Source organism: Mesocricetus auratus, unplaced genomic scaffold (genome assembly GCF_017639785.1).
Source record: "Mesocricetus auratus isolate SY011 unplaced genomic scaffold, BCM_Maur_2.0 Super-Scaffold_100006, whole genome shotgun sequence".
Classification (NCBI taxonomy): Eukaryota; Metazoa; Chordata; class Mammalia; order Rodentia; family Cricetidae; genus Mesocricetus; species Mesocricetus auratus.
The window spans coordinates 99,026,008-99,052,571 of NW_024429190.1; the positions used below are offsets into that span (position 1 = coordinate 99,026,008).

The 26,564-nt window shown below is 49.0% G+C and overlaps 1 protein-coding gene across 1 annotated transcript in view; it reads right to left on the reverse strand.

Annotated features, from left to right (window-relative positions):
• Positions 1-5,460: 5,460 nt before the first annotated feature.
• Positions 5,461-26,564, reverse strand: part of Drgx (dorsal root ganglia homeobox) — a 29,713-nt gene continuing 8,609 nt past the window's right edge. The window contains exons 4-6 of the mRNA XM_040747736.1: positions 26,374-26,552; positions 26,176-26,288; positions 5,461-7,653 (exon numbers count right to left, since the gene is read on the reverse strand). Of these exons, the coding sequence (XP_040603670.1) occupies positions 7,388-7,653; positions 26,176-26,288; positions 26,374-26,552 (558 nt within the window). The 3' untranslated portion in view covers positions 5,461-7,387. The remainder of the gene's footprint in view (positions 7,654-26,175; positions 26,289-26,373; positions 26,553-26,564) is intronic.

Genomic DNA, 26,564 nt, shown 5'->3' on the forward strand with positions numbered 1-26,564 from the left:
TACACACATATACACATATGCACACATCTACACACATATACACATAATTAAAAATAAAAGTGTGTGTGTGGTTGCGTGTGTGTATGTGTAAATGTGTGTGTAGATGAGTGAGTGTGTGTGAGTGAGTGTGTATAAATGAGTGTGAGTGTGTAGATTATGAAAATGGACAGGAGATTATGAGAAGGGAGGAAGAGATCTTAAGGGTGGTGAGAATACATGTATCAGGAGAACAAGAAAGGGGAGGATGGAGCTGTGGGGAGAATGAACCAGCTGGAGGGGAGAGAGTGCGTGGAGGAGGAAGAAGGAATGAAAACATAGTATATGACCTATGTCTGAAAACGCACAATGACAGCCATTACTCGGATGCTAACCTAAAAAGTAATTTTAAAAGGAAAAAGGAAATCATGACATTTGCAGGAAAATGGATGCAACTGGAAACCATTTTATTAAATTAAATAAGTAAGACACTCAAAAAGACAAATAGCATATGTATAACTTAGATTTTTAAATTGTGTGTTCTCGCGTTTATGTGTGTAGGTCCCAAAGCTGGGAAGGGGATCGTGTGAGGAGAAGCATTTCTAAGGGAGTGGAGAGCTGGGAGGTAATGGAATGCACAAAGCAGAGGAGGTGCTATCGGGGGAAGAGGAGGTGCTATCGGGGGAAGAGGAGGTGCTATCGGGGAAGAGGAGGTGCTATCGGGGGAAGAGGAGGTGCTATCGGGGAAAGAGGAGGTGCTATCGGGGGAAGAGGAGGTGCTATCGGGGAAGAGGAGGTGCTATCGGGGGAAGAGGAGGTGCTATCGGGGAAGAGGAGGTGCTATCATCGGGGAAGAGGAGGTGCTATCATGGGGAAGAGGGGGTGCTATCAGGGAAGAAGAGGTGCTATCGGAGAAGAGGAGGTGCTATCAGGGAAGAGGAGGTGCTATCATCGGGGAAGAGGAGGTGCTATCGGGGAAGAAGAGGTGCTATCGGGGGAAGAGGAGGTGCTATCAGGGAAGAGGAGGTGCTATCATCGGGGAAGAGGAGGTGCTATCATCGGGGAAGAGGAGGTGCTATCATGGAGAAGAGGGAACCCTGCAGACTGGGGGGCATGGGGGAGGACAGTAGGGGCAGGAGTGTTTAGGAAGAGTCTAGTAGTGCATACATATGCAAATGCCATAATGAAACCAGTTTCTTCATATGTTATCCCCAAAAGCAACTAAATATTGGGCCGGTGAGATAGTTCAGTGGGTAAAGACACGTGCTGCCAAGCCTGAGGACCCGAGTTCAATCCCTGGAACTCCTGTAAATTGTCCTCTGTACTCACACACGAGCAGTGGCACACGTGTGCATACAAAATAAGATTAAGGTTTAAAGAAACTATGAAATAAATAAAGATATTTTGTTTTGTTCTAGTGCGTTCAATCCTTGGGAAAGTAGCAGGGGTTTTTTTGTTTGTTTGTTTTTGCTTTTGTAACCCTTGGAGGCAGAACCCACTGCACAGTGTGTGGCACACCATTTCCATGCACAGGGTTTGCACACCTCCAGATGCATTCCGTGGGTCCATCTCACAGATGGGAAAACTGAGACTTGGAGAGGTCAAGGGGCAAGCTCAGGCCATCCCTGCTATCCTACTCATCACCCCTTGTTAGCCACCTTGACTGCCACCTGCAGACTGGCCTCTGGCTGCAGGTGTGAGACAAGCCTATAGGAACAGGAGCTAATTCCAGGCTGTGGGCAGAGCAGCTGTTCTGAAGTCACAGAGCCTGGGGCCACGCGCGGCTCTGCCGCTCTACCGTTCTTGTAGATAAAGTGCCCCACTTAGGAGAAACGATCACCCACTCTCCTGCTGCAGAGTCATTAGCTCACCGACTCCTGGAAAACCCATTTGGCCCTTGCTGACAGATGCGGCCATTACAGAATCACTTAGCCCCTCTGCCTGCCCCTCCCGACCTTGGGGGAGGGGGAGCTCAAGGCAGGCAAAGCCCAGGGGACAGCCTGGGCCATTCACTTCCTGGCTCTGCCTCCTCTCCAGTCCTAGGCTGGCTGCTTTCTCCAGGCCACACTGAAGCAGCAGGAGGCAGCTTCAGACAGTGCAGTCAGCTGCCAATGACCTTGTCCTCCCGAGACCCATTCGGAGGCTGCGTGCACCTTCATCATCTCCTTGGCTCCTCACAGCAGTGCATGCTGGGAATGAGGGTTATAACAGTCACTCCACAGGTATAGGAGAGGAACAGGGAGTTGGGTTGCCCAAGGTCACACAGGTAGTACCCACTCCCAGAACTGACCTACTTCCCCAGCCCCACGCCGACACAGTCTTGTGGGTACGCTAATGTCTATGGGAACTCCAGTGGGGAGTCCTGGGGTAGGGTTGGGACAAGGGACATTTCTCTGAATCAAGAAGATGGAATGGCCTGGTTTTGTAGGGAGAACAGCTCATACTGGGAGGGATGATGGGCCACTGCTCAGGACAGAGTAAATGCCGGCCCAGTGTGCCACACGAGATTTCTATTGAATAGCTGCTGGTGGTACTGGGCTCCATAGGTCCACCCCTGTACGCAAGAGCTTTGTTGTTGTTGTCATTGGAAGGGCCATCTGGACACGGGTGGCGGCTGAGAACAGCTCATGGGAACAGCTGGGTGTTGTGTGGCCACAGAGTCCATGAGCCTTGTATGGATTTGTGGCAGCGGCCAAGTCCTGCTAGGAAAAAATACCAAGTGCCGAATTCTGAGGGAGTAGATTTCCTGTGTCGTGGAGGGGAGCCTGGGGCAGCCCTGAAGCCCTGACCCTTGGCTGGCGCCTCTCGAGAGCTGGACAGGCACGCACTACCACACCTGCTCTTATGCGGCCCTGGGAACCGCACCCAGGGCTTCAAGCATTTGAGGCCAGCACCGTGAGCTGCATCTGGAGGCCTCTAAATTCCATTGTATAAGTGAACTCTCATCTCTTTAAGGAATGGGTCCTTTGCGGTGGTTCCTTCCACCACAACTCTCCCTTCCCCTGCCCCTGACACAGCCTACCCTGAGATGCACACCCCCTCCCTGTCCCCATCGAGATCCCTAGGAACTGTCTGCCCTCGGGTAGGGCGAAAGGAACCTGGGCAGCCCTGATTGACCACATTCCACTGAACCAAGCGGATCTGCTGGGCCCTGGCCGTACTGATCAGTTCCACTAACTGCCCAGGTGGTCCAGGTGGAGCTCCAAAACTACCATGGGCCAGTCAATGCCCAGGTGAACGAGACAGGTGAGAGGCGAAACAGAGCGTTGTGTGACCCAGGGTGGATATCAGAGGCCTCTGCAGAGAGTCACAACTGCCTGCTTCTTGATGCCTGTCCCCCTGAAATCCAGGATGGGTCTGAGCCATGTGAAGTTGCCTGTTATCCTTTTGACTTGCTGGTCAGCTTACTCGACTCAACGCCGTGGACCAGAGCATCTGCATCCTCCCAGAACCCAGCTCCCACCTCTCAGTGCTGAGGGTCAGCTGCAAGTCCTGCCCTTCTGGAAGTCCTGCTCTTCCATGAATTCCACTAGGAAGAAGGAGTCTGGTGAGCTCCTTCTCCCCCTTTCTTCCTTTCCTTCCCGGCATGAGGTTTCCAGCTAAGAAACACCTTCCAGGCCCTGATACTTGGGAGGCATGGTAGAAGAGAACCAGCCTTCACACTGAGCTTTCTCCACACCAGGCTTCACCCAGAAGTGTATCCAACCATCACCTTCAAAACACCCCAAAAGCCCGTTGCTATGGTTACATAAGAGCTAAAGCACGGAGAGGTTTGAGGACTTGTCAGAGCCACACAGCCAAAAGAGTTGGGATTTCAAACATGCAAAATGTGTGCCTTGGCAAGACTCTGAACTGGCAAGGGTTTTACGTTTTCTAGTGAAGCCAGTAAGTTTCATCTCATATATTGGTTGAGTCCCAGCCTAATTTGTGGTAAACACCGCAGAAAAACCATCTGAGGAGCCCAGGAGCTCTCACTCCCTGGGGTTGGGGATCCCTTGCTGGGTCTGCGCACAGACAGATGTGCACACACCAGGAGGCCAGGGCACTGGCCCAGGGGCAAAACCAGAGGAATGGCTGACCTCTGCTCGGGGAGGAGACCCAGGGTGGCCTCCTCCCTTCCCACAAGCCTCCGGCCAGCATCCGTGCGGCCAGCATCCATCCGGCCAGTGTCCGTCCGGCCAGCGTCGTCCGGCAGCAAGCAAAGTGGCAGAGCTGCCCTACTGGCCATCTGTCTGCCTTTTGCCACTCCCCTGCTCTCACAGACCACCTTTGCCCTAGTGACAGGAGCAGGGCCACGAAGCCCAGCTGTGTGTCCCCTGTTCCTGCCACCAAACCTCACCAGGAAATGTCACTTTAGAAAAGCTGTCCAACCTTCCTGCCCTCAGTCTTCATATCCCTTAGATGGGAAAAGACTCTCGGATGCTTGTGGCCGGAAGCGTTTGAGATTTGAGACATTTTCAGATATTGGAAATTTTTTTCATAAACATAAAAGATGCTTTGGGGAAAGGAGCCAAACCAAAAACATGGGGTGGTGTTTCCGTAAACACTTTACATAACCTATACATAGTTGTTCCAATGATTTTGTGTGTGAAGTATGGAATGGAATTTTCCACTTCTGTAATGTCAGCGCTCACGAGCTTTGGGGTCTCGGAAGATCTTGGACTTTAGACTTTCAGCTAGGGCTGTACTCAAGCAGTACTTACCTTATGGGTGGGTTGTGACGGTGTAACTCGTTAAGCCCTGTCAAGTTCCCAGCCAATGAGACAGTGGTATCTAGCAGAGCTCTTGCTACCCAGCTGAGAGACCCTGCACTGGATATTCCTAAATAAAATGCAAACTGAAGGAGGGAGGGAGCCCCCTGGGAATGGCCCAGGGTCTTGTGCCCAGGTCATCCACCATGACTCCCTGTGACCCACCTAGTGCTCTGCTTCCTGGGGTGTCACGCTGACCAAGGCTGACCACTCACTGCCCCTGTCATGGCTGCCGCGGCTTCTAAGCTCTATGACCATAGCCTGCAGTGCGTTATGATATGCTCTTGGAATGTTTCAACTAATAAATTAGTAATAGTTGTTAGTCAATCATCAGTCAATCCCTGGGGCCTGAACCTCCTTTCCAGACCAAAGCTGGATGTCTTTTATAGTCACATTAGGAACTTCTGCCGACAGGGCAGCCCATAGGGGCTCCAACTATAACTGCCCCAAAGAGCACTTCACCAGTGATGGCCCTGATTAGGACAAGGTGGGGCAGGTGGCCAGAGTCCTAGAGACCTGAGGGAGAGCTCGCGATTGTGCCGGGGCCTCCAACCAGCCCCAGCATCTGCTAAAAGGTTCTTGTGCCTGAGGCTTCTAAGTAAGACCATTTCCATTTGCACGCTGGCCAAAAAAAACGGAGTATTAGGGAGCACAGACTCCACCCAGCCCGGAAGCATAGGGACCAGGGACCAGGAAGGAGAAAGAGAAGTCAGTCTTTAAAGTCTAAATTTATTCAGATGTTTAAACGAACAGAAACAATATCATGCATTGGTTACTTTTTCCCTTTGTACAACAAAACTAAGTGCTCAGAGATCTCTGCAGAGGTTTGGCGCTCGCTTTTTTTTCCTTTCTTTCCAGAACGTCAGGCAGACTTTTCAATGTTATCCAGTTTTGCACAGTCACTGGAGTGTCGCGTCATGAATTATTAAATCAGTGCTTCGTGGTAATACATAATTTCTTATCAATTATTCATGCTAATGTGTGTGTAGTTTACTTAATTGTGTTATTGACGATCAAAAGTAATTTCCTGAAAGTCCTCAAGGACACAAAATTTAATCAGCATAACTACTTTTCGGATGCAATGCTGTTAAGTATTCTTAATTTGCCCAACAGTTCACTTATTTATGCACCTTTCTGGAGGAAATACGAGTTTAATCAAACAATTAGATTGAAGAGTTAGTGCGCATAAGGGCTGGAGCATACATTGCTCAACCAAACCTTCGTAATTACAGGGAAATGGAAGCGACTTGGCCGCTTTTTGGCAAATCACTTCATCTTTGTACTCAACAAGCAAAATACAGCAGGAACAAGGATCTGCTCTTTTTTTTCTTTTTTCTTTTTTTAAGGAGACAGTGTGTTCTACCAACTGTGTTGCAGTATTCGTAAGTGAGGCACGATACACTTAGGAGTATTACAGGGGCAGGGGCTCCTGCAGAGTTGAGGGAGAGGCAGAGGGCCTGAATGCAAAGCCTTTCGACTATCACAACTGAAATGGAAACAGCCTTCATGAAAGCAGTTAACTGTTTGCATGGAAACAGCAGCAGCAAAAGCCACCAAAGACCACCACCCTTCCAACACGGGGACAGGCAGGGCTCATGCTATCGCGCTCTCCCCTTTGGTCTCCTCGAGGTCGCCATCCTCGTGAAAGAACACAGCCACCCTGGATGAGGCAGAAATCTCTGTGAAATTTGGCCCTTGGGAATCTGTTCTCTTCCACCACAAGGAGCCACCTTCCTGGGTCTCACATCGCCCAGTCCTGTCTTGTTGCCCCGCAGATTCCCCCTCCACATGACGGGGACAGGACGAAGGGCAGTTCACTTGTGCGTGAGTTATTTCGGGGGGGCCTCCCTGGGGGTCTCCTCCCTCTTCAGGGGCCTCTTGTCCTTTTGTAGGCCACAAAGCTGCTTTGGAATTGGTGGCCTTCCCATCGCTCTTCCGTAGAGACGCAGGGCCCGTAAGTGGACACTCCAGTCACGGGGCACCCACGCTTGCTGCACACCGCAGTATCAAGATAGCAGCCCCCGGGGCCACGGCGCTGACAAGATGTGTGACTGGGACCAGCCAGGTGTGCCCAGGGAATCCACCACCGTCAGGACCACTGTGAACTTCCTAACCAAAACCTCAGCTAACACTTTAAACAACAGAAGGGGGAGGGGGGGGCTGTTGCCAGTCTTGACTGAGGGGAGTAAGAACTTGTAGCTCCTCTACCAGTTCTGTGGTCCTTACAGTATATGAGAGTGGCTGTCCCGTTTCTTGTCATGAGATGTCCCCCATTGGTATCTTTCAGAGGTGACTCATGCCACAGTCCTTGGAGTGACAAGTCCTCCCCAGATGGCTCAAGAAGGGTGATGGGGTGAACAAATAAATACGCTTTGCCCCAACGCTGCTTTGCCTGGAAAATGAAACAAACAACAACAAAAAAAAAACCACACAAGGGCCTCACCACAGAGCAGTTTCCAGAGCCACTAAGTGCCGTTGGGAACTGTCACCAAGAAAAGCCAGAAACAACCACAGCCCACCGGCAGAATTCTAGAGCGACTCTCCAGGCTGCAGGTCTCACTTCCCCCGCCAGATCCATGAGGAGGTGGCTACTCCTTGTGGTTCAGAGCCGCAGGGCAAGCAGGGGTGGGGAGGGCTCCAGGCTGGGCTACTCTGGACTCTCATACACTCTTCTCTCCCTCACTCTGTTCCTTGGTCGGGGAGGTCTTGTCCTGGCTGCCTTCCGGAGGGGCCTGCTTGGAGGCGGGGCTGGGGCTGCTGCTGGTGGAGGGCAGGAGGTTGGCTGACTGCAGCACAGCTTCTGAATGCTCGCGGGCCTTCATGCGCAGGGCCGCCACGCTGGCGGTGCGGTTACTCTGGCAGCCATAAGTGGGGAGGAAGGAGAGCCCCATGGGGTCTGGGACACAGCAAGAGCAGAGTGGGCCTCCTAAAGGAAGGAAAGCAAGAGGCTCTGTCATTGTCCATGCCCTGTTTCTTAGGGCTGGGGAGGGGCTTGCCCCCCCCAAAAGAGGGATGTTGATCCCCGTTGGTTCCAGATACTAGACTGAGGACAAAACCCAGGCCCCCAAGGATGCAAGACTCTAAGCATCCAGTCGGTGGTCCAGAGAGCTGTCCACATTAGGAGGCCTGGTCAGACTTGGCCGTCTCTCACCAGCCATCTGTATTATCTCAGTCCGACATTACTTTTCTCTGGACCTTGACCTCTACTTGGGTGAAATGGAACAATGCATATGCATCACAGAGTTGTTCTGAGGGTCTGATGAAGTCACCCCGCACTCCCAGACCGTGCGCCAGGTCACCCTTAACAACTCACTGTGAGGCTCTGCTGGGTGCCCAACCACTCTGTCAACTCAAAACCACTCACAGCTTCCATATGAGACCAGAATACATCCCATTCGAGAAGATCAAATCTCTGTGAAGGGGATTCTGCAGGGTTCACACCAGTGGGAAGAAAACCCACGCGGGATACAGAATGAAGGCGGGGTGTGCCCTCCCGCAGAGTTGGAGAAGCTGAGCCAGCCCATTACAGGTGTTAGCTACTTAAACTGAGACTCTTCCCAAATGCCTGGAAAGCCACCGAGAAGACATAATGCTTACTAAGTCATTTTGGATCTAGCCCTTTAATGAAAAGAGCTGTTGGCTACTCCTATGGCCCCAGGCTGAAAGGACTTCGGTTTGGGGCCCTGAAGTAGTTGTTGGAAACACATTCAGCCCAGACCCATGTCATGGATTTTCATTCTTATTCACTGTGGCCTCTTGGCTGGCAAAGATAAGAGATACTGCACTGCAGTCCTTGAAGGGGCCCAAGCCAGAGCTGAGAACCACGGAAATAACAGAGTCCCCTGTGCCCCTGATTCCCCTGCCATCTTTGACACGCCCATCAGCTTATGAGCTGACTTTCTACTGTCTGGCATGGCTTGAAGTCCCCCTCTTCAGGCCACCTCAGAGCAATAATCCAGATACGATGCCACTTTGTTTTCAAAGTCATGAAGGCTGGTGTCTCACAGAGACCAGCCTCTGGGCTAGCCTCAGCAATGTCAGTTATACAGGCAGCTAGAAGGCCTACATAGTTTTGCCTCCCAGTGCCGGGCCGGGCAACCCTCCTCCTCTTCAGCATATTCAAGGACGTTGCCCGTCTTTGCCCATCCTGCTCAAAGGCAACAAGAAGATGCCCTTGGCCCCGTTCCCCATTACCTCTCCTCACCAGTACGGCCCCTGAGAGGGGTGAATGTCCCTCCTTGCCCTCTCCTAATAAAGGGTCAGAGGTTCTATGCCTTACAGAGGTGGGAGCAGCCGCTTCCTGAGTCTTAACATAATGGCTGGAATGCAGCAGCGGCTTCCTGCCTTGGTTTTTAAACGAGGACCTGCTGTACTCAGGCGGGAGCTACCAAGATGATGGAGACACAGCACCAAGGCCAAGTGCACAAGGGACTTCTGAGAACCGTTCTCCCAACGCCGACTGCCTGGCTGGTCTCTAACCTGAGGTGCATCTGACCAGGCTCTGAGTCCTGCATGTTCCCTGTCCCCAGCGGCTTCACACGGACAAGGTGGTACGCTGATACACATCACACTGAGACGTCCCTGCAGGGACTCGGTTTTTGCTGGGAAGGATGTCTGTGCTGCTGGCACCATGATTTGGGGACCTCCCCTAGGAGGCCAACTTCCATCCAAGTCCCCTTCCAAACAAGGCACTTGCTGTCTATGAAAACCAAAGGTGTGAAGAAACCAAATACTAAGGATCATGGTCCCTCTGGGGAGAAGGATAGCAAAGAGTTTGTGGTTTTCTGTTTGGATTGTTTACACTTTTCTATAATGATCGCGACCTTCATTGAAATTGCTAATGGATGGCAAAAAGAGAGAAGGATGGAGATGGCCCCGCACAGCTGAGAGGAGGCCAGGTGGCAGGGAGCCCCGGCCACACACAAGCTCAAAGTCCCAGAGAGTAGACGGGGACCTGGAAGGAGCCATGGCCTCAGGCTCTGCAGGCTCAGCCCCAGCAGTCACTGTGCTGAGCTACCGAAGGAAGGCTAGTTCTGTCACAGGATAGGACTTGTTCCAGGGCGTCCTGTGAGTTAGATGCTCTGTGACTCAGGTGACAGTTACCTTCTGTAGAATATAGAAGTGACAAAGCTTCTCCTGAGGCCAAAGTCTATACACCCTAGGTGACACCAACAATGGCCCCAATAAAGTCTCCAATAACTTCAGTCCTGGCCCTCAAACACCAGATTTAGAGATGAAGAAAACTAATTTAGGACCCAGTTTGTGACCTGGTTCTCACTCACCCCAGCCTAGACAGATAGGGAAACTGAGGATCAAATGAAGTCAAAGGCTCTAGAGGACCCTATGATTAAAACTGCTACACACCAGAGTGACATGCTTCTTTGCAAGAGAGACACTGACTGACCCATGTTACAAGAAGGGATCCCAAGGACTTGACAAGGAAGACGGTACTGTAAGATTCCAGTTAAGGTAACAGACAAATCTATAGGGACAGAAAGCAGAAAGTCAGCTCTAGCGGTCTGGGGAGAGCAGGAACAAGGAGCTGCTGTTTAATTGTACGGCTTTAGCTTCTGAGAGGAAGAGCATTCAAAGATGAACAGCCATCTCTCAGCATTCATGTAGGACTACCTACAACACCAAAGCCCAAGGATCTTAGTCCCTTATAAGAGAGTGGCAAGTGTTTGCACAGAACCCATGAGCATCCTCTGACATTCTTTCCTCTCTGGGCTATTGTAGCGTTGGGCTAGTAGTTGTAATACTGTATTATTTAGGTGATAATCACAGGAAAAAATCCATGTGCCTGGGTCCCCACAATCCAAGTTTCTACCTGTAAGTTATTGAATGGAGGAGTGCGGAACTCTGCGCATCCAGGGATGGTTGCATATTTAACAACATTGAAAAGCACATTTAACCGCAGTTAAGGGCTTGGAGAGCTGGCTTCACAGTTAAAAGCACAAAATGCTCTCGCAGAGGACCCAGTTCATATCCAAGAACCCACATCGGGTGGCTAACAACCACCTGAAACTCCAACTCCAGGGGAACTGACACCCTCTGGCCTCTAAGACCATAGCACTCAAATGCATGTACCCCTCCTGTAGACATACATGCACATAATTAAGTTAATGAAAATAAGTCTTTCCTTTTTCCAGACAGAGTTCCTTTGTGTAGCTTTGGAGCTTGTCCTGGAACTCGCTCTGTAGACAAGGCTGGCCTCAAACTCAGAGAGATCCACCTGCCTCTGCCTCCCAAGTGCTGGGATTAAAGGTGTGCACTGCCACCATTGCCCAGCCAAAATAAATCATTTTTAATGTGGCTAAGATAATAAAGTTAGCTAAGTGCAATTTGCCATAATTAAAAATAAACTTTAAAAACTGACACTGTGCCGGGCGTTGGTGGGGCACGCCTTTAATCCCAGCACTTGGGAGGCAGAGGCAGGCAGATCTCTGTGAGTTCGAGGCCAGGCTGGACCGATAGCCTCCAAAACAGAGAAACCCTGTCTCGTAAAACCAAAATAAATAAATAAATAAAAACTGACACTGGGTCAAAGGATGGGTCCATCTGGTCCAGAATGATGAGGACCACAAGAGGCTGCTAAGACTCTTCTCCATTTCCTACAGTGACTGAGGACCTCCCTACCTGCCTAGCCATGCAGATTCACACCGACTAGCTAACTCCCTCAACCCTGCTGGCTTGGCGCATCTTTGACTAAGGCTACATTGCAGGTTTGTAAACCTTCGTCAAGCTGGTGCACACCTAAAGATGAGACCATGAAGTAGGGCACCATCTCTGAGATGAACACTGACCACAGAGGCATCCATCAGGGTCAAGGTGCCTAACTGAACTCACACATATCTGAATCACCCATACTGGAACGCTGAGGAATGAAGCCTTGGCGGAAAGAAGGATGTCCAATGAGGTACCCCAAAAGGGGCCGTCCCCTTGGCCTGCCCTGCCCTGCCCTGCCCTGCCCTGCCCTGAATATAAGCGTGGAAGGCGTGACTAGCCAGGGTGGAGCTGTGTATGACAGACAGGAGAGAGACTGTCTATGTGATAGCATCACAAGCAAGGCAGAAGACAATGGAGACAGGATGGGATTTAACAGGGAGACGTGCAGAATCCGTGATCTGGGCCCAATGATCCAATTGTCCAAAGTGAAACCTGTTTTGTCTGTGAGTACATTGTCAATGTGACTTCATAGGAAGCTTGTAGTGACCCCATAATATCATAAGCTGCCTTAATAGAGGCAAAATCCACACCAACGATGAGGGTGGAATCTTATTTCTCCTGGGTGGCCATGCCATGCCTTTAGTCCTCCATCAGCTAAAACCCTGACAAAAACCCATACAAAGCTCAGGAGAAGTCCATTCAAAACCTTTACCAAGAGCTTCGGCATTCCTGGATGTGTGTTCCTGGCTAAAATTGTCTGGTTTAGAAGGTTGTCACAAATAGAAAAACAAATGTTGATAGCAAACATGTTGGTGTAGGTAATAAAGAGGAGACAAAATTACATAAGCAGCTTTACAAAGCAGCACCTCAAAACACATGGCAACCTAGGGCCGTTTAGTCCTGGGAAAGCCAGGCAAAAGGTTACCTGAGGACTAGGGAGGGAGCCTGGGTAACACGCTTGCTGAGTAAGAATAAGGACCTGAGTTCAGATCCCAGAACCCACAAAAAAGCTTGGTTCAGTGACACATGCCTGTAACTTCAGTGTTGGGGGCAAAGACAGGCAGATTCTGAGGCCTCAGTAGAAACGGGAAGTTCCAGGTGCAGTTAGAGACCCTGTCTCAAAAACTGCGGTAAAGTGATAGAGTGACTTCCACTCACTCCTGAACAAGTCAGTGTGCACACATATATGGACAAGCATGTACATATATGTGTGTATGTGCATATATATGTATGTGTATGCATAGTTTTTTAATTTTAGAAAAAGATGGCTTGAAACTGTCATTAACAGAGATTGGCAAGCCACACACAATGAAGTTGTGTGAAGCTTTGAAATCCACGTCACACTTGTGACTATTAGTGACAGTGACATCGAGTTGGCTGGAAGAGAGGCTCAGCATTCTTCTCTAGTGCATCAAAGAGGTGACAAAGACATCTGGAAAATGCATACAGCAAAATCAAGACATCATTGGGTTCAGAAACCCATAGGATGAAAGGACATCTCTCCACCTGGTGAATTGGCTGCAGGTAGTTTTTGAAGTATGACCCTGGCCCAGTGAGCCAGCCAGGGCCACAAATGCTCTTCTGTTTGTGATGGGCTCACACACACCCCCAATAAGCCCAATGCCAGTTGAAAAATTAAAGATTGAAAATGCACCTAATAGAGTCAACCCACCCAGTGTCCGGCTGAGCCTGGCCACCCAGAACGCTTGCATTAACCCACAATTTGGCAGCAACATTCAGCAGGCAGCCTGCTCTACAAGAAAGTGGCTAAACCCTCAGACAGTTCTGTGAACACCGTCCAGAAGGCGAGAATGAAAACGAATGTGCCGTGCGCCTTTCAACCAACCATCGTCTGATCTAAATCTAAACCCAGCACCATCATGACTCCAAGACCTTCCATCATTCAAGCTTCTCAATTCGCTTCCACTTCATAAGTTACCGCTGAGATCTAGCCTAGAAAGCAGGGTGCTAAGTCCTCAAGCGGGCTGTAGCTTCCACAATCCCGAAAAAAAACAGAGGCCAACTAAAAGTCCCAGCTTGTGGCTTCCTCCAGTTTCCCATTCTAACCGGCCTACCTTGCTCTGGTGTCCCCGAGAACAGGAGATGGACGTCAAGGTGCTGCACTGGATCGACATTCCCATCTGTACTTTCCCTACCCTGCCCTGGGGACAGTCCCTGCACTGGGGACGGTCATGCTTATCCCTCCACCGATATGTCCATCTGACCCAGAGATAGAATATCCACTCTGTTATGAGGGTTTTGAGAAGAAAGACAAAACTAACCCTCAAAGCTCCTGATTTCCAGACCTGGGGAGCCAGAAGGGATTAGCTGGAGAGGTCATCATTCAGCCTTTGTGTTTCTTCAGTTTGTTTCATTCTTAATTTACTAAAATCCATCATCGTGATTGGACCGAGAATTAACTTCTCTACAAAAGAAGGTGTTCTAGCATGGCACGTGGCAATGAGAACTGTGAGAGGCCTACGAGTCAGTATCGTATACAAAACACACTGCTGCTGTGTTGAAATTGCACTGTAGGAGGAAGGCTAGCGCCATGAAAAGGCAAGAACTAAACATCAAACTAAAAGTAGGGTTAGGGGCAAGAAGTCAATGTGGTCCAGCTTTGACACATATGTGAGCCCCCAAAATCTGTATGTTGAAATCCTAACCCTCACCGTGATGGTGCAGGGAAGCAGAGCCTTTGAAAGGTAGTTAGTTCACAGGGAAGAGTTCTCCGTGTCATACAGGAGCTCAAGAGGACAGAAGATAGGTGATAGGTAGATGATAGATAGATAGATAGATAGATAGATAGATAGATAGATAGATGATAGATAGATAGATGATAGATGATAGATAGATAGATAGATAGATAGATAGATAGATAGATAAATGATAGATAGATAGATAGATAGATAGATAGATAGATAGATAGATGCATACATGATACATAGACTGGAGAAAGAAAGAGAGAGGGAGAGAGAGGGAGGCAGGGAGGGAGGGAAGGAAGGAAAGAAGGAAGGAAGGAAGGAAAAAGAAAAAAGCACACACAGAGCTGTCCACAGTATCCATGGGGAATTGGTACTGGGAGCCTCTAAGAATACCAAAACCCATGGATGCTCAAGCCCTTTAAATAAAGTGGCATGTTTGTCATTTTTCAATACTTGTCCCCTAAACTTTAAATCATTGATAAATAGCTTGTAACAAACACCTAACAAAATGTAAGTTCTGTGAAGATAATTGTGCTAGATACTTACTGTGCAATGACTGGAAAAAAGTCTATGCATGCTAGTATAAACACAGTGTTCTATTTCTTTCTCTGTGGGGTTGAATCTGTAGGTGTAGAACCCTCAGTTACAGGAAGCCAATAGCATACATGTAGAGTATTTGTAAAAAAGTACAGCATGTTGATTTTGTATCACAGGTACATATAGATTTATAACATTTAAAAATTTTAGAAACATATGTATTAATTTTAATAATAAATTTAAATTTATAAGCAAGTAAAAAGAAGTTGCACAAATACCAAAACAAAGTGATTGGTTCTGTTTGCCGGTTATGAGTCATCTTTTATTTGCATAGTACTGTATTTCCTAAGCTGACCAGGTATTGCGAGTCCGGGACTTCTAGTGGTCTCTACTTTCTGTCTGCCCCCATGCAGACAGTGGGACAGATGTTGCTCAAATCACCTTAAGCTGCAGAGGAATAGACTATGTCCTCAACTCCCAGCAAAGACTCTGGTAGGCTAATGGCCTCCTGCTGCACCAGACTATTAGTACAGACATGAAGCTGAGGATGCACCATGAGATTGATCCACGAACACTCCACTCATCTCCCACTCAGGGAGAACTGGCATCAGTAAGTCCTTTCACATAGGACCCAAGAAGCCCCCAAGCCTGCAACAACTCCCAAAACCTCCCTCCCTCCAGCACCAGCTTCCACCATCATGCAGAAACACCATCATGGTCCTTAAACACAGCCTGAGAATTGTTTTGTTTGTGAAAATACTACCTCTGGACACTAAATTAAAACATACAATTAGATTTCCATTAAGTTACAACAAATTCTGCTGAACCAATCTAATCGGCCTCTATCCCTATATGACATCATGCTTTAAAGCTTGGCCTGAACATAAATACTTAATGTAATAAATACAGTCTGAAATATTTGATCTTCTTGGCAGCTTAATTGATCTGCTACAGAGACTGACAGGAAAAATTAAGTTAGCTCTGTCTGGTCTCTGCCAATAGCACAGATTCCTCCTAAAGGGCCATGAGATCTGAGGTCGGTGGCAGGTACTGTTCTGCTACACTGTTTCCTTGTTGACCGTTCTTGTTAAATGTAGAAGCTGAACAAAAGCAGAGACACACGGACTTGTGAGGCAATGCCATAGTCCATTTGCTTCCAAGCATGTTCTCCAACCCCTGATCCCAGAACCAACAGCCAAATGGTCCCATTTTCATGCAAAGTAAACACTCAGGAATATTCGGGGGATGGAGAAAGAGAGGGACAATCTGTCCTTCCTGGAAAGTTGGCATATGTCAGTGTCTCAAGATTTTTACTGCCCAGGTTCCAAGCCTCCTTGTGGAAGGAAACCCTGTAGTCACGGCAAAGTTACACACTGTAATCGATACCAAGAGCGTGAAGCTACTTTCTCAAGTTCCTTTAGTGCTGTTAAGTCCGAATCACATACTACCTCAATGCCCGCTACCGCATAAAAACACAATGTCTCGACATTCACTCGTTCATTCAGAAAACATCCGTGCACAAGGACCAACTCTACCACCAGGTTTCTGATGTCCTTCCAGGGTTAATGAAGGTGTCTTGTTTCTACCCGAAAGCTTTTCCAGAATTAAAAGAGAGAGAGAGAGAGAGAGAGAGAGAGAGAGAGAGAGAGAGAGAGAGAGAGAGAGAGAGAGAGAGAGAGAAATACGTGAGCAGCTCCCAGATCTGAGAACCCGCAGCACAGGCAAAGCGAATGCAGGGCCATGTATGGGCTGGGTTTTTTTTTCCCGTTGGTTGTTTTTCCCCCTGGCTGCCTCTCTCAGCCTCTGGCACCAGCTGAACACTTCCTCTCAACTCCCAGCACTCCAGGGCCCCATTGATTAGCAGGAAGGGCAAACCCATCAGCACCCATAGGAAATGACTTCCAGAAAATGAACTGTAGGTTTTAAACTGGAAAATGACAGCAGGTGCCTGTCAAAGAAACAGAATCAATCCGGGAGGCTGGCATGGAGTCTCAGCGACACATGGGTCGCTGGCTTTGCCTGCCACTGGCAGGTGTAATCTGTGACCCTGAGCAGTACTATGGCTTCTGCTGGCCTCAGTTTCCCCGATGCTACATGGAGAGATGTTCACCGAGGAGGATCCTTACAAATCATGAGGGCCAAGTTCTCTACCCCTCTAGAATGTGGAGTTTGAATGTTCCTCCCCAAAAGGTCCCTGAATTATTGAAAGTTGGCCCCCAGCCCAGGGTGCTGTTGAGATGGCTTTTAGGGAATGAGACTGAGAAGAAGAGAGGCCGCTGGGGACACGTCTTCCCTGACCCCTGCTCTTCCTTCCCTAAGCTTCTCAGCTGCCATGAGGTGAGCAGGCCTCCTCCACTACATGCCCCTGCTCAAACAATAGACTGAAACTACAGAAACCAGGAGCTAAAATGGACTTCTCTCCCCTTAGCACCTCAGCTATCTGGTTGCAGTCCCAGAAGCTAGCACTGATAGTAAATAATATTAAACAACCACCAGGCAGAGATGGAGCTAGGTCTGATCCAATCACTCTCCTCCTGGGGAATGACCACGTTCTGTCCCTCAGACTCCCTGCTCCCCTAAACTCTTGCATTCTGGAATCCTGCAGGTGAGCAAACATCTGTGGAGCATAAGGTCCTCTTTCCCAGACACCTAAACCCAAGCTCTTATCAGAGACAATGTGACCTCTGCCCCCTTGTCATCTTGACCCTAAAGGCAATTGCTGTTGCTAGAATTGCTGTGCCAGGCTCGGAGACGTGCCTACTTACCAGAGCTCGGCTATGTGTGGCCGTGATGAGCCTCCTTTCATAGGTGACCCCGGAAGGAGACAGTGCTGTCAGTCCATGTGTCTTCTGCATGCCTTCTTTCTGCCGAGGACATCCTCACCCCAGGAATCTCCTACACCTCTTTCAAACCTTCCTTACATGTCTTCTGCATGTCTCCCTTTGTATGCCTTTGTTCAACTGTCACCTGACTCAAGGAATCATGACCAACATAACTCCCTCATACATAACTCCCTCGCCATACCCAGCCGCCCAGCCTTCCAGCACCCCCAGCATAGGGACACGCCTAGCCATTGCTGGATGCTTCAGGGTTAGAGCAGAGTCCGAGGTGGCCGGCCGATACTGGATGAGGAACAAGAGCGTTCAAGGTTTCTATAGTTCGGGCTAAGATCACTGTCCCTACACCTTCCTAAAGAGCCTTTCTCCACCCCCAGAGTACCTTGGCCTTCTCTCCCTCTTTACCCAAGCTTCATTACCTTCCACTCTGCAAAGACCATGCTGGTGCAGAGGTGAGTGTCTTAGAAGGATCTAGAGCAGTGGTTCTCAACCTGTGGGTCTCCACCCCTTTCACAGGAGTTGTCCATGACCATCAGAAAACACAGCTATTAGCATTATGACTTGTAACAGTAACAAAATTACAGCTATGAAGTAGCAATGAAATAGCTTTGTGGTTGGAGGTCACCACAACATGAGGAGCTGTATTAAAGGGTCACAGCATTAGGAAGGTTGAGAACCTCCGATCTAGGGGTAAGTCCTATGTGACCAAACCCTTAATGTGTGTATAGTAAGGACTGGGAAGTAACTGAGTTTAAAAAACAAATGTCCCAATTCATGTCACAAGATCAATATACCCCTTATAGCTGTGGTTGTTGGTCTCCAAAGGAAGTTTTCAATGAAACTTAGCCCCCAGTACTCAGCCCTGGGGAATTCCCTCACGAAAGTCTGGGCTGGGCCTGGGATTGGCTTTAATCACTACAATGTGGCAAATATTGCACCTATCCTGGGCTCATGTAGAGACCATGGCAACTCCTTTTACACTCTTGGACCCTTACCACCACCAAAGTCAAGCCCAGCCTGGAATAAGAGGAACCGCAGAGAGAAAGAAGGGGTACCCTGTTCCTTCCTGGAAGATCCCAAGTAAAAGCAGCAGACCCGCCCACCGGAGCCCAACCACCCCTCAGAACTGTGAGAGAATAAGTCCGGTTTATTATGTAAAATAATAAACCCACTGTATCTGCTCCTGAACTCAGCAGAAGAGACACTCTCTGCTGAACATGCCCAGGCATTTTTCTTATAATCATCCATTACCAAGCATTTAAAAAGCATTAAGGATCATAAGTAACCTAGTGATGATTTAAAATGGGCAGGAAGGTGGACAGGTTATACATAGACACAACGACATTTTATTGAAGGGACTCAGTGTCTTTAGACTTTGGTGTCCATGGAGGATGATGGGCTCCAGTCCTCATCAGACACACACACACACACACACACACACACACACAAACAAGTGTGCTAAGATGTGGCTAAGCAAGGTTAACCAAATAAGCTAAGCAAGTACAGATGTGGGAAAAGAGGTACGAATATTCACTGCTCATGAGAATGTAAACCCGTGAAGCCTTTGTGCAGGTCAGTACAGGTGATTCTAAACAAAATAGCACTATCACGGGAGGGGGGGGGACACCACCCAACTACTACGTGTGAAAATGCCTAGAGGAGACCTGCTACTTTGTAAGCTAACTGTAAATAAACAGAAAGACAAAGAAAAAGATCAACCTCCTCAAGATAATAAATGCAGAAAGCCTAAAGAAATATTAGCAAATCAAATCCAGCAATCTATGAAAAGGATAACATGTCACATCTAATTTGGGTTTACTTCAGGAATGTGCAGTTGATTTAACATTTTAAAATCCAATCAACATAATTCATCATATTAACATAAAGAAAAACCCTGGGACCATTTCAGCAGCTGCTGAGAAAACATCTGATGAAGCTCTGATTTTTAAACAATAAACCAGGACAAGAAGGGAGTAGCCCCCTTTGATAAAGGGCATCTTGAAAAATAAAGACAAGTCAGGCATGGTGGCACATTCCTGTAATTCCAGTGTTTGGGAGGCTGAGGCAGGAGGATTTTGAGTTTGAGGCCAACCTGAGCCATAGCATGTGTGAAACTCTTGTCTTGAACATCAAGTGCTGGGACTATAGCTTTGTGGTCGATCACGTGGTTAGTGTGTGAGACCCCGGGCTCAGTTGTAAGCACCACAAATAGTTAAGTAAATAATAAGTACCGTAAATGGGATGGTAAGGCCTTGAGAGTTTTTCCAGAGGATCAAGAGTAGGAAGACAGGGGACATCAACAAGAAGGGAAGATGGAGTTGGGTGTGGTGGCGCACGCCTTCCATCCCAACACTGGGGAGGCAGAGGCAGGTGGAACTCTGTGCGTTCAAGGCCAGCCTGGTACACAGTGAGTTCCAGGTCGTTCTGGGCTGCAGAGTGAGATCCTGGCTCGAAAAAAGAGATGCAGTACTGTATGAGTCTGTTCATTTTAAAGGTCTACAACAGCAACCTCAAAATGTCTAGATCTAAGTCTTGGAACTGAGAAAAGCTGCCAGGAAGATGGTTGGAGTAAAGCCTGGGCAGCACCATGAGTTGCATGTTATGTTAACTGTATCTCAACGAAACTCAGAAAGTCAGAATAGCATAGGATTGCCCGATAACATCCCTTCTAATCAAGAATATTCAAGAATCAAAGACAGGAGAGAGCATGAGCCCAGGAGTTCAAGGATGGTAGAGGCAACATAGCAAGACTCTATCTAAAAATAAAATGACAAATAAATAAAAAGAAATTAATATACCAGGAATTCTAACCAGCAAATCCAGACAAGAAAAGAAAGAGTATACAATTGTGGGCAGGGGGAGACAGACTATACTTAGAGATGACCTTCTCAAGAACATTGGCTGTCACAAAGAAACTATAGCTAAACCTAATTACACAGCTAAACCTTACTAGCATAACACTGAGCCTGAGAAAGCAGACCCCCCAAAATACACACTGTGTGATTTATTGTCAGTCATGTGTCACTTAAAATGGAAGTATACTTGGAGAAACACGGAAAATTTCACCACAGTGTTAAAGATCGTCAGACGTGTGTGTGTGTGTGTGTGTGTGTGTGTGTGTGTGTGTGTGCAAGAGCTCTCACACAATTCAAATGGCAAAGACTACAGTATTCCAGAATGCCTACTTCAAAGAGAAAGCTATCTTATCCCCAAAAGCAGCAGGTTGACTGCATTTAGTGTGCAGTAAGGTGATGTGACTTCCTTTGGGAAGGTCTACTGTGATGCCACTGGCCAGGCCAGAGCAAGCCTGCTGGGCAGAGCACAATATGAATCATGAAAACTCTCTCCTGGCTTACCTGTTTCTGCAAAATGACAGGTTAGAAGCATCGAGCCGGGCAGTTCAGCAACTCCAGGCATAGCCTTCCTCTGCTGCCCTAGACTCTCCAGCCCCCAGCAATGCCTGCTCACCTGTGGTCAGCACTTCCCCAGAACAGACCCAAGCATCTCTGTGGCCACTAATAACCTCTCTTGCACTAATGAATCACGGTCACAAGGCTGTCCATTAAGACAACATTCTTGGTGGTGCCCTCTGGGCACCCATTGCTGCTCTGTAAATCTTCCCTGTCCAAGCAGGGTCAGGTGACTTTCTAAGCCAACAGTCTGCATGAAACCGTCAAGCAAGAGCCGCACTTCATGTGAGCCAGCCTGTCTGGCCAGCGTGAATCCTCTCTAAGCATTCCCTAGGCAAAGCTATCACCTAGAAAGCTCCATGACACCGTACAAGGCTTGTTACAGCCCTTTGATGTTGCCAAAACAGAGTTATGGAAGGTATGAGGAAAGGGTCAGTGGGAGGAGCATCCCAAGAGCAACAAATCTCCGGGACATTGACACCTCAGGAGGAGACTTTCCGGTGGGTCCATGAGAGATGTCCAGGTATGCCACAGCATGAAAACATAGGACTCTGGGCACCAGAGGCAGGCAGTATAGGAGTCCTCCTGTATACCATCAGCTGTCCTCACATTGTCTCCGTATTCCATCTCAGGGCACACTCCCCTCACTCTGATCACACACACACACACACACACACACACACACACACACAATTGTTTTTGTTTGTTTGTTTGTTTGAGACTTACCAAAAAAAGGCTAGAAAAGTGGAAAGCTCAGGCCACACCAGCCAGGCCACTCCAGAGTCCTTACTTGGAACCCACACTAGCTTCTGCACACTGGTTAAGGAAGAATGTGCCTGGGTTCAGTTTTCTGACCCCGTCCCTGGTGAGCAGTTTCCTGTCCAGGGGAGTCAGCTGCTTCACTCTCTGATGGTGGCTACCCCATGAGCCTGGTCTCACATCAACCTACCCCATGAGCCTAGAGCTGGTCTCACATAAACCTACCCAGTGAGTCTATAGCTGGTCTCACATAAACTACCCCATGAGCCTCCTGTGTAAGCACTGTAGCACAGACACCTGCTGGCTCCAGAACGGTCTGCTAGCACCAGAGGACAGAGTGGGAGGCATGGGATGCTTTCTGCCCTCACCTCGGGGCCTGAGGCAGGGGCATCAACTCAGCACCCGCACAGCAATGATGGGGTGTAGGGATTTTCAGACAGTCACCAACGCTGGCTTCTCCAGGCTTCTAGCCAAGTCCCAGGCCCTGCCTTCAACATAAGTTTCCAAAGAGGCCAAACTGGTGCCTCTGATTTCCTAAGGAAGCCACCTGCTACTGACTGCTCAGACTGTGGACAGCCCAGAGGATGGCCAGGAGACCCTCTCACCTCTCACTTTCTGGACCATCCCTCCCCTCAATGACCTTAACATTCAAAACGCAGGCAGCGATAGCTCCACAGAATTTCCCACAGGATCTAAGGAAAAACTCAGGACCACAGACACTAAGCTGATGAGTACCAGTATAGCTTTCTTACTCACAAGGGAGGGATGCTTGATAATGACTTCGCTCTAACAATGTCCTTCTCCTACGTCTGCTAGAGCCAAACATCAGCCCCAACACTGCCAGATGTGAGCAACTAGCTTCCCAACCCTGAACCTCAGCTTCTCATTTACAGAAAGACGAGACAGGTTCTCTGAGAACACTAAGTTCAAGTCCAAGAGAAGGAGACAGCATCTGCAGGTACAAGCAAAGTGACAGAAACTGAGTCACAGACCAGGTCTCCTACAACTCAGCCAGGCCCTAGAAAGTTGGGCTACCCTCCTGGTCCAGATGCTGCTATCCACATCATTTCACAGGTTGGGGAAAGTCGGGGAAAGGGGGTGGTCACTGAGAGTCAGGAATCTGACCCCTCTCCAAAGCATTTATCATGGCTCCCACAAAACAACTGAGTGTCGGATCTCAAGAGTGGACAGAAACCTACTTACAGTAGAAGGGCATGTCTCACCCTGTACCCTGGTTCAGAGTTACCCCAAACCAACCTCAGGAGCTGCAGAGCCCACCTGGATTTACAGCAGACAGCAGTGCAGCCCAGGGGACCTCCAGCTCAGAACACATCCTATCAGGAAGAGCCGCCACAGGAAGAAGTGACAAGTTGGCCGTTACTTTAGCCGTCCTAACACCAGCACGCTGGTAATCTATCCGAATCCCCTCCCGGCACGATGCTGACTGTGTCACTATAAGAACTGAGCAGATAAGACTAAGACGTGAGACTGCCAACACAGAGGAGATTTTTAGTTTCCCTCCCTTTCCCATGTGGTTTAGCTTGAAGGAGATGAAAAAGTCAGATGCTCAGAGAGGCCAAAGGACACGGGACCACACAGGGTGGCCGGGGAAAGCCCCAGGAAGGGACTTTGCTGGGGAGGGATCTGCAGAGGAGAGAGGAACAGGAATTCAGAAAGCAGACAGAAAGAAAAGTCCTTCTGAGCTCACTGGGGACCACAAAAGGCCAGATACCTAGTACTTACTGTTCAGGGATGTACCGTGTCGACCCAAAGACTTTGGAGACAAACATTTGAAACATAGAAACTATTGTGGACTGAATGACTGTATTCCCCCAGATTCATGTGCTGACATTTCAACTCACCAGCTGACAGCGATAGGGGGTAGGACTCCGGGAGGGACAAGGACATGCTCCCTCCTGAGGGGAATGGAGCCCTCTTGAAGGAGGCCTGAGAACTAGCTCACTAGCTCTTTCTGCTCTGTCTGTAGCCCAGAGCCAGGCCTCAGCAGAGGCCCATGCTGCCGGAACCCTGATTCCCAAGCTTCTAGGATGTTTCTTATGAAACAAACATCTCTTGTTTACACATCATGGTCTACGCCAGAGGTTCTCAACCTTCCCAATGCTGTGACACTTTAACACAGCTCCTCATGTCATGGTGACTCCCCAACCATAAAACGATTTTCATTGCTACTTCGTAAATGTAAATTTGCTACTCTTGTGAATCACAATGTAAATGTCTGTGTTTTCCAAGGGTCTTAGGTGACCTCTGTGAAAGGGTTGTTTGACCCCCTAAAGGGGCTGCCACCCACGGTAGAGATCCACTGGTCTATATGCCTCTTTAGAGTTGTCCAAAGGGAACACAGCAGGAATATTCCAAACAAAGACACATGACCAACTTCCATAGACAACTCAGAAATTCTGGCAAGGCTGTCCACTTTCCCATTGCTGCCATCGGCTGGCTTGATGGCCCACGGGCTTCTGTAGGCAAAGCTTCCTGACCTTTTGAGCCTCACCCCACCTCTTCCCAGGCCAAACCATGGGGTTCCTCTGCACCGTTCCTGTCATCACTGTCTCTAGTAACAGGGAATTCTGCCTTTTACTCATGCCTGACTTGAGCAGGAAAATGACAAATCCAAAGGCCCCATGCTTCCAGAACAGTAGGCAAGAGCTCGATTGTACTAGAGCCGCAGAGCGTGCCTACACCGCTCCATTTTCTCGCTTTTGCTGGCCTCTAGAACGGTGGTTCTCAACCTGTGAGCCTGACCCCTTTGGCAAACCTCTATGGCAGAAAAATATTTATATTACACCGGGCATCGTGGCGCATACCTTTAATCCCAGCACTTGGGAGGCAGAGGCAGGCGGATCTCTGTGAGTTCGAGGCCAGCCTGGTCTACAGAGCGAGTTCCAGGACAACCTCCAAAACAATACAGAGAACCCCTGCCTCGAAAAACCAAAAAAATTATATTACGATTCGTAACAGTAGGAAAATTACTGTTGTAGAGTAGCAATGGAAATAACTACGACTGACAGTGTTTTACAGACAGAGGGATGAGGCCTGCGCCTTTGTCAGGATCAGCCCCTGGGATAGTGCCAAGCTCCTCTAGGACCTTGAGTTGGCTAACATCTCTGTCCAGGTTGCCCATCCCTTATCTAAAATGCCTGAGACCTGAAATGTTTCTGATCTGGGTTTTTTTTCTTTTTTTAGACATGGGAATATTTGAATATACATAATAAGGTATCTTGGGGTTGAGCCACAAGTCTAAACACAAAGTTTGCTTAGGTTTCATGCACATTTACTCACTGACCATGGGGGTAATTTCACACAATAATTTTCATGCCTTTGCCTTTTCACCGTCTCCTGTCACATGAGGTCCACGCAGAATTTCCCATGTGCTGCATCACCCCTATACTCAAGTTTGTGATTCTGGGGCATTTTATATTTCACAGTTTTGAATCGGTGTGCTCAGCCTGTAGTGCTCCAGAGCAGCCTATTGTGTCCTATGAATATGGCTGGAGGTTCCTCAGTAAGTGGATGGGTGCGGGCCTGTGTATGTCTGTCTGTCTGTGTGTGTGTGTGTGTATATATGTCTGTCCGTCTGTCTGTGTGTGTGTGTGTGTGTGTGTGTTTACTTCAACACACCTGCTGTAGAGGTACCCCTTGGAGGCCAGTGACATCTGAGACCACAACACTGCAGCACAGAACAAGCTGTAGATATCTTAGGAGACCTCCCCTACTGCCTGTTCTCTGGGAAAAACCTATAGCCCACACCCACAAGCCCATCCCCCAGACCTCATGTGACAAACAAGCCCTGAGGATAGCATTCACAACCATCTCCCAGATCCACTATGGGGCTCTTCCATGTCCTGTTGTCATCCCCACCTCCACACCCCCCACCCCCCACCGCCCCCTCCCCCCAGCCAGCACAGTTCCCGTAGGGTTTGGTTTGCTTTTGTAGCCTGGAATTGAAAGACACTAGATAAGCCCTTATTTCTGGGGACAGTGCCCCAGAAATGCCCAAGGAACAGCCCTGCAAAGGCCTTTGCTCCGATCCTGATCAAGCAACTACAGTAGATTTCTCCCTTCCCACAATCTAGCCACAGACAAGGCATCAAAGTCCTATGGATTCAGACCTCTGTCCCAAGGAATCCCTAAGGAGCCTAAATAGGCAGGATATTCAGATGAACAAGTCCTGGAAACTGAGACCGCCACCCCTCCTAGTCCTCCCCAGGAGCTGCAAACCAGCACCTTAAACTGTGACCGGAGGAGACGGGAAGCATGGCCTGCCTGCCTCTAAGAAAAGCCCTCAGTTGGGTGGGATGAAGCAGGGTAACTCTCACCTACATTCTCAGGCTGTTCGAAATCAAACAGGACAGCAAGTGTGGCAGTGGGTGGTGACTGTGATCCTGGCCGTGACTGGCGGGAGCCAAAGGTTACCCAGCAGAGACAGCAGGGAGACGAGACAGCAGGGAGACGAGACAGTCTCCACCCTCTCTCCCGCCCCACCCTCTGCACCCGCCAGCCCAGCAAACCTTACCTTTCAGAGATGCCACGTGTGACAGGGCCTGGGCATAGGTAGCTGTGTTCAGAAGGGTCCCTGGCAAGCAGGAGGGGAAGAAAGGCCCGGCAGGGCCCACTGTTCGTCCCAGGCTGGCGAAAACAGAACATTCCATTGAAGTCCAGCCTTCCTCCAGAGCTACCCCAGACCCATAGTCCATGGCCACACTAATCTCACCTCTGCTGGGCCTCCAGGGCTTCCTTCTTGCTCCGGGCCTGGTCCCCTGGTGGAGGAGAATTGATGTTTCTCACGGGTGGTGGTGTCACCTCTGCCATGGGCTCCTTGGCCCCTGGTTCCTGGTCAGAGGCCCCTCTCTCTGTCTTCCTCCATTTGGCTCTTCGGTTCTGGAACCAAACCTAAATCCCATA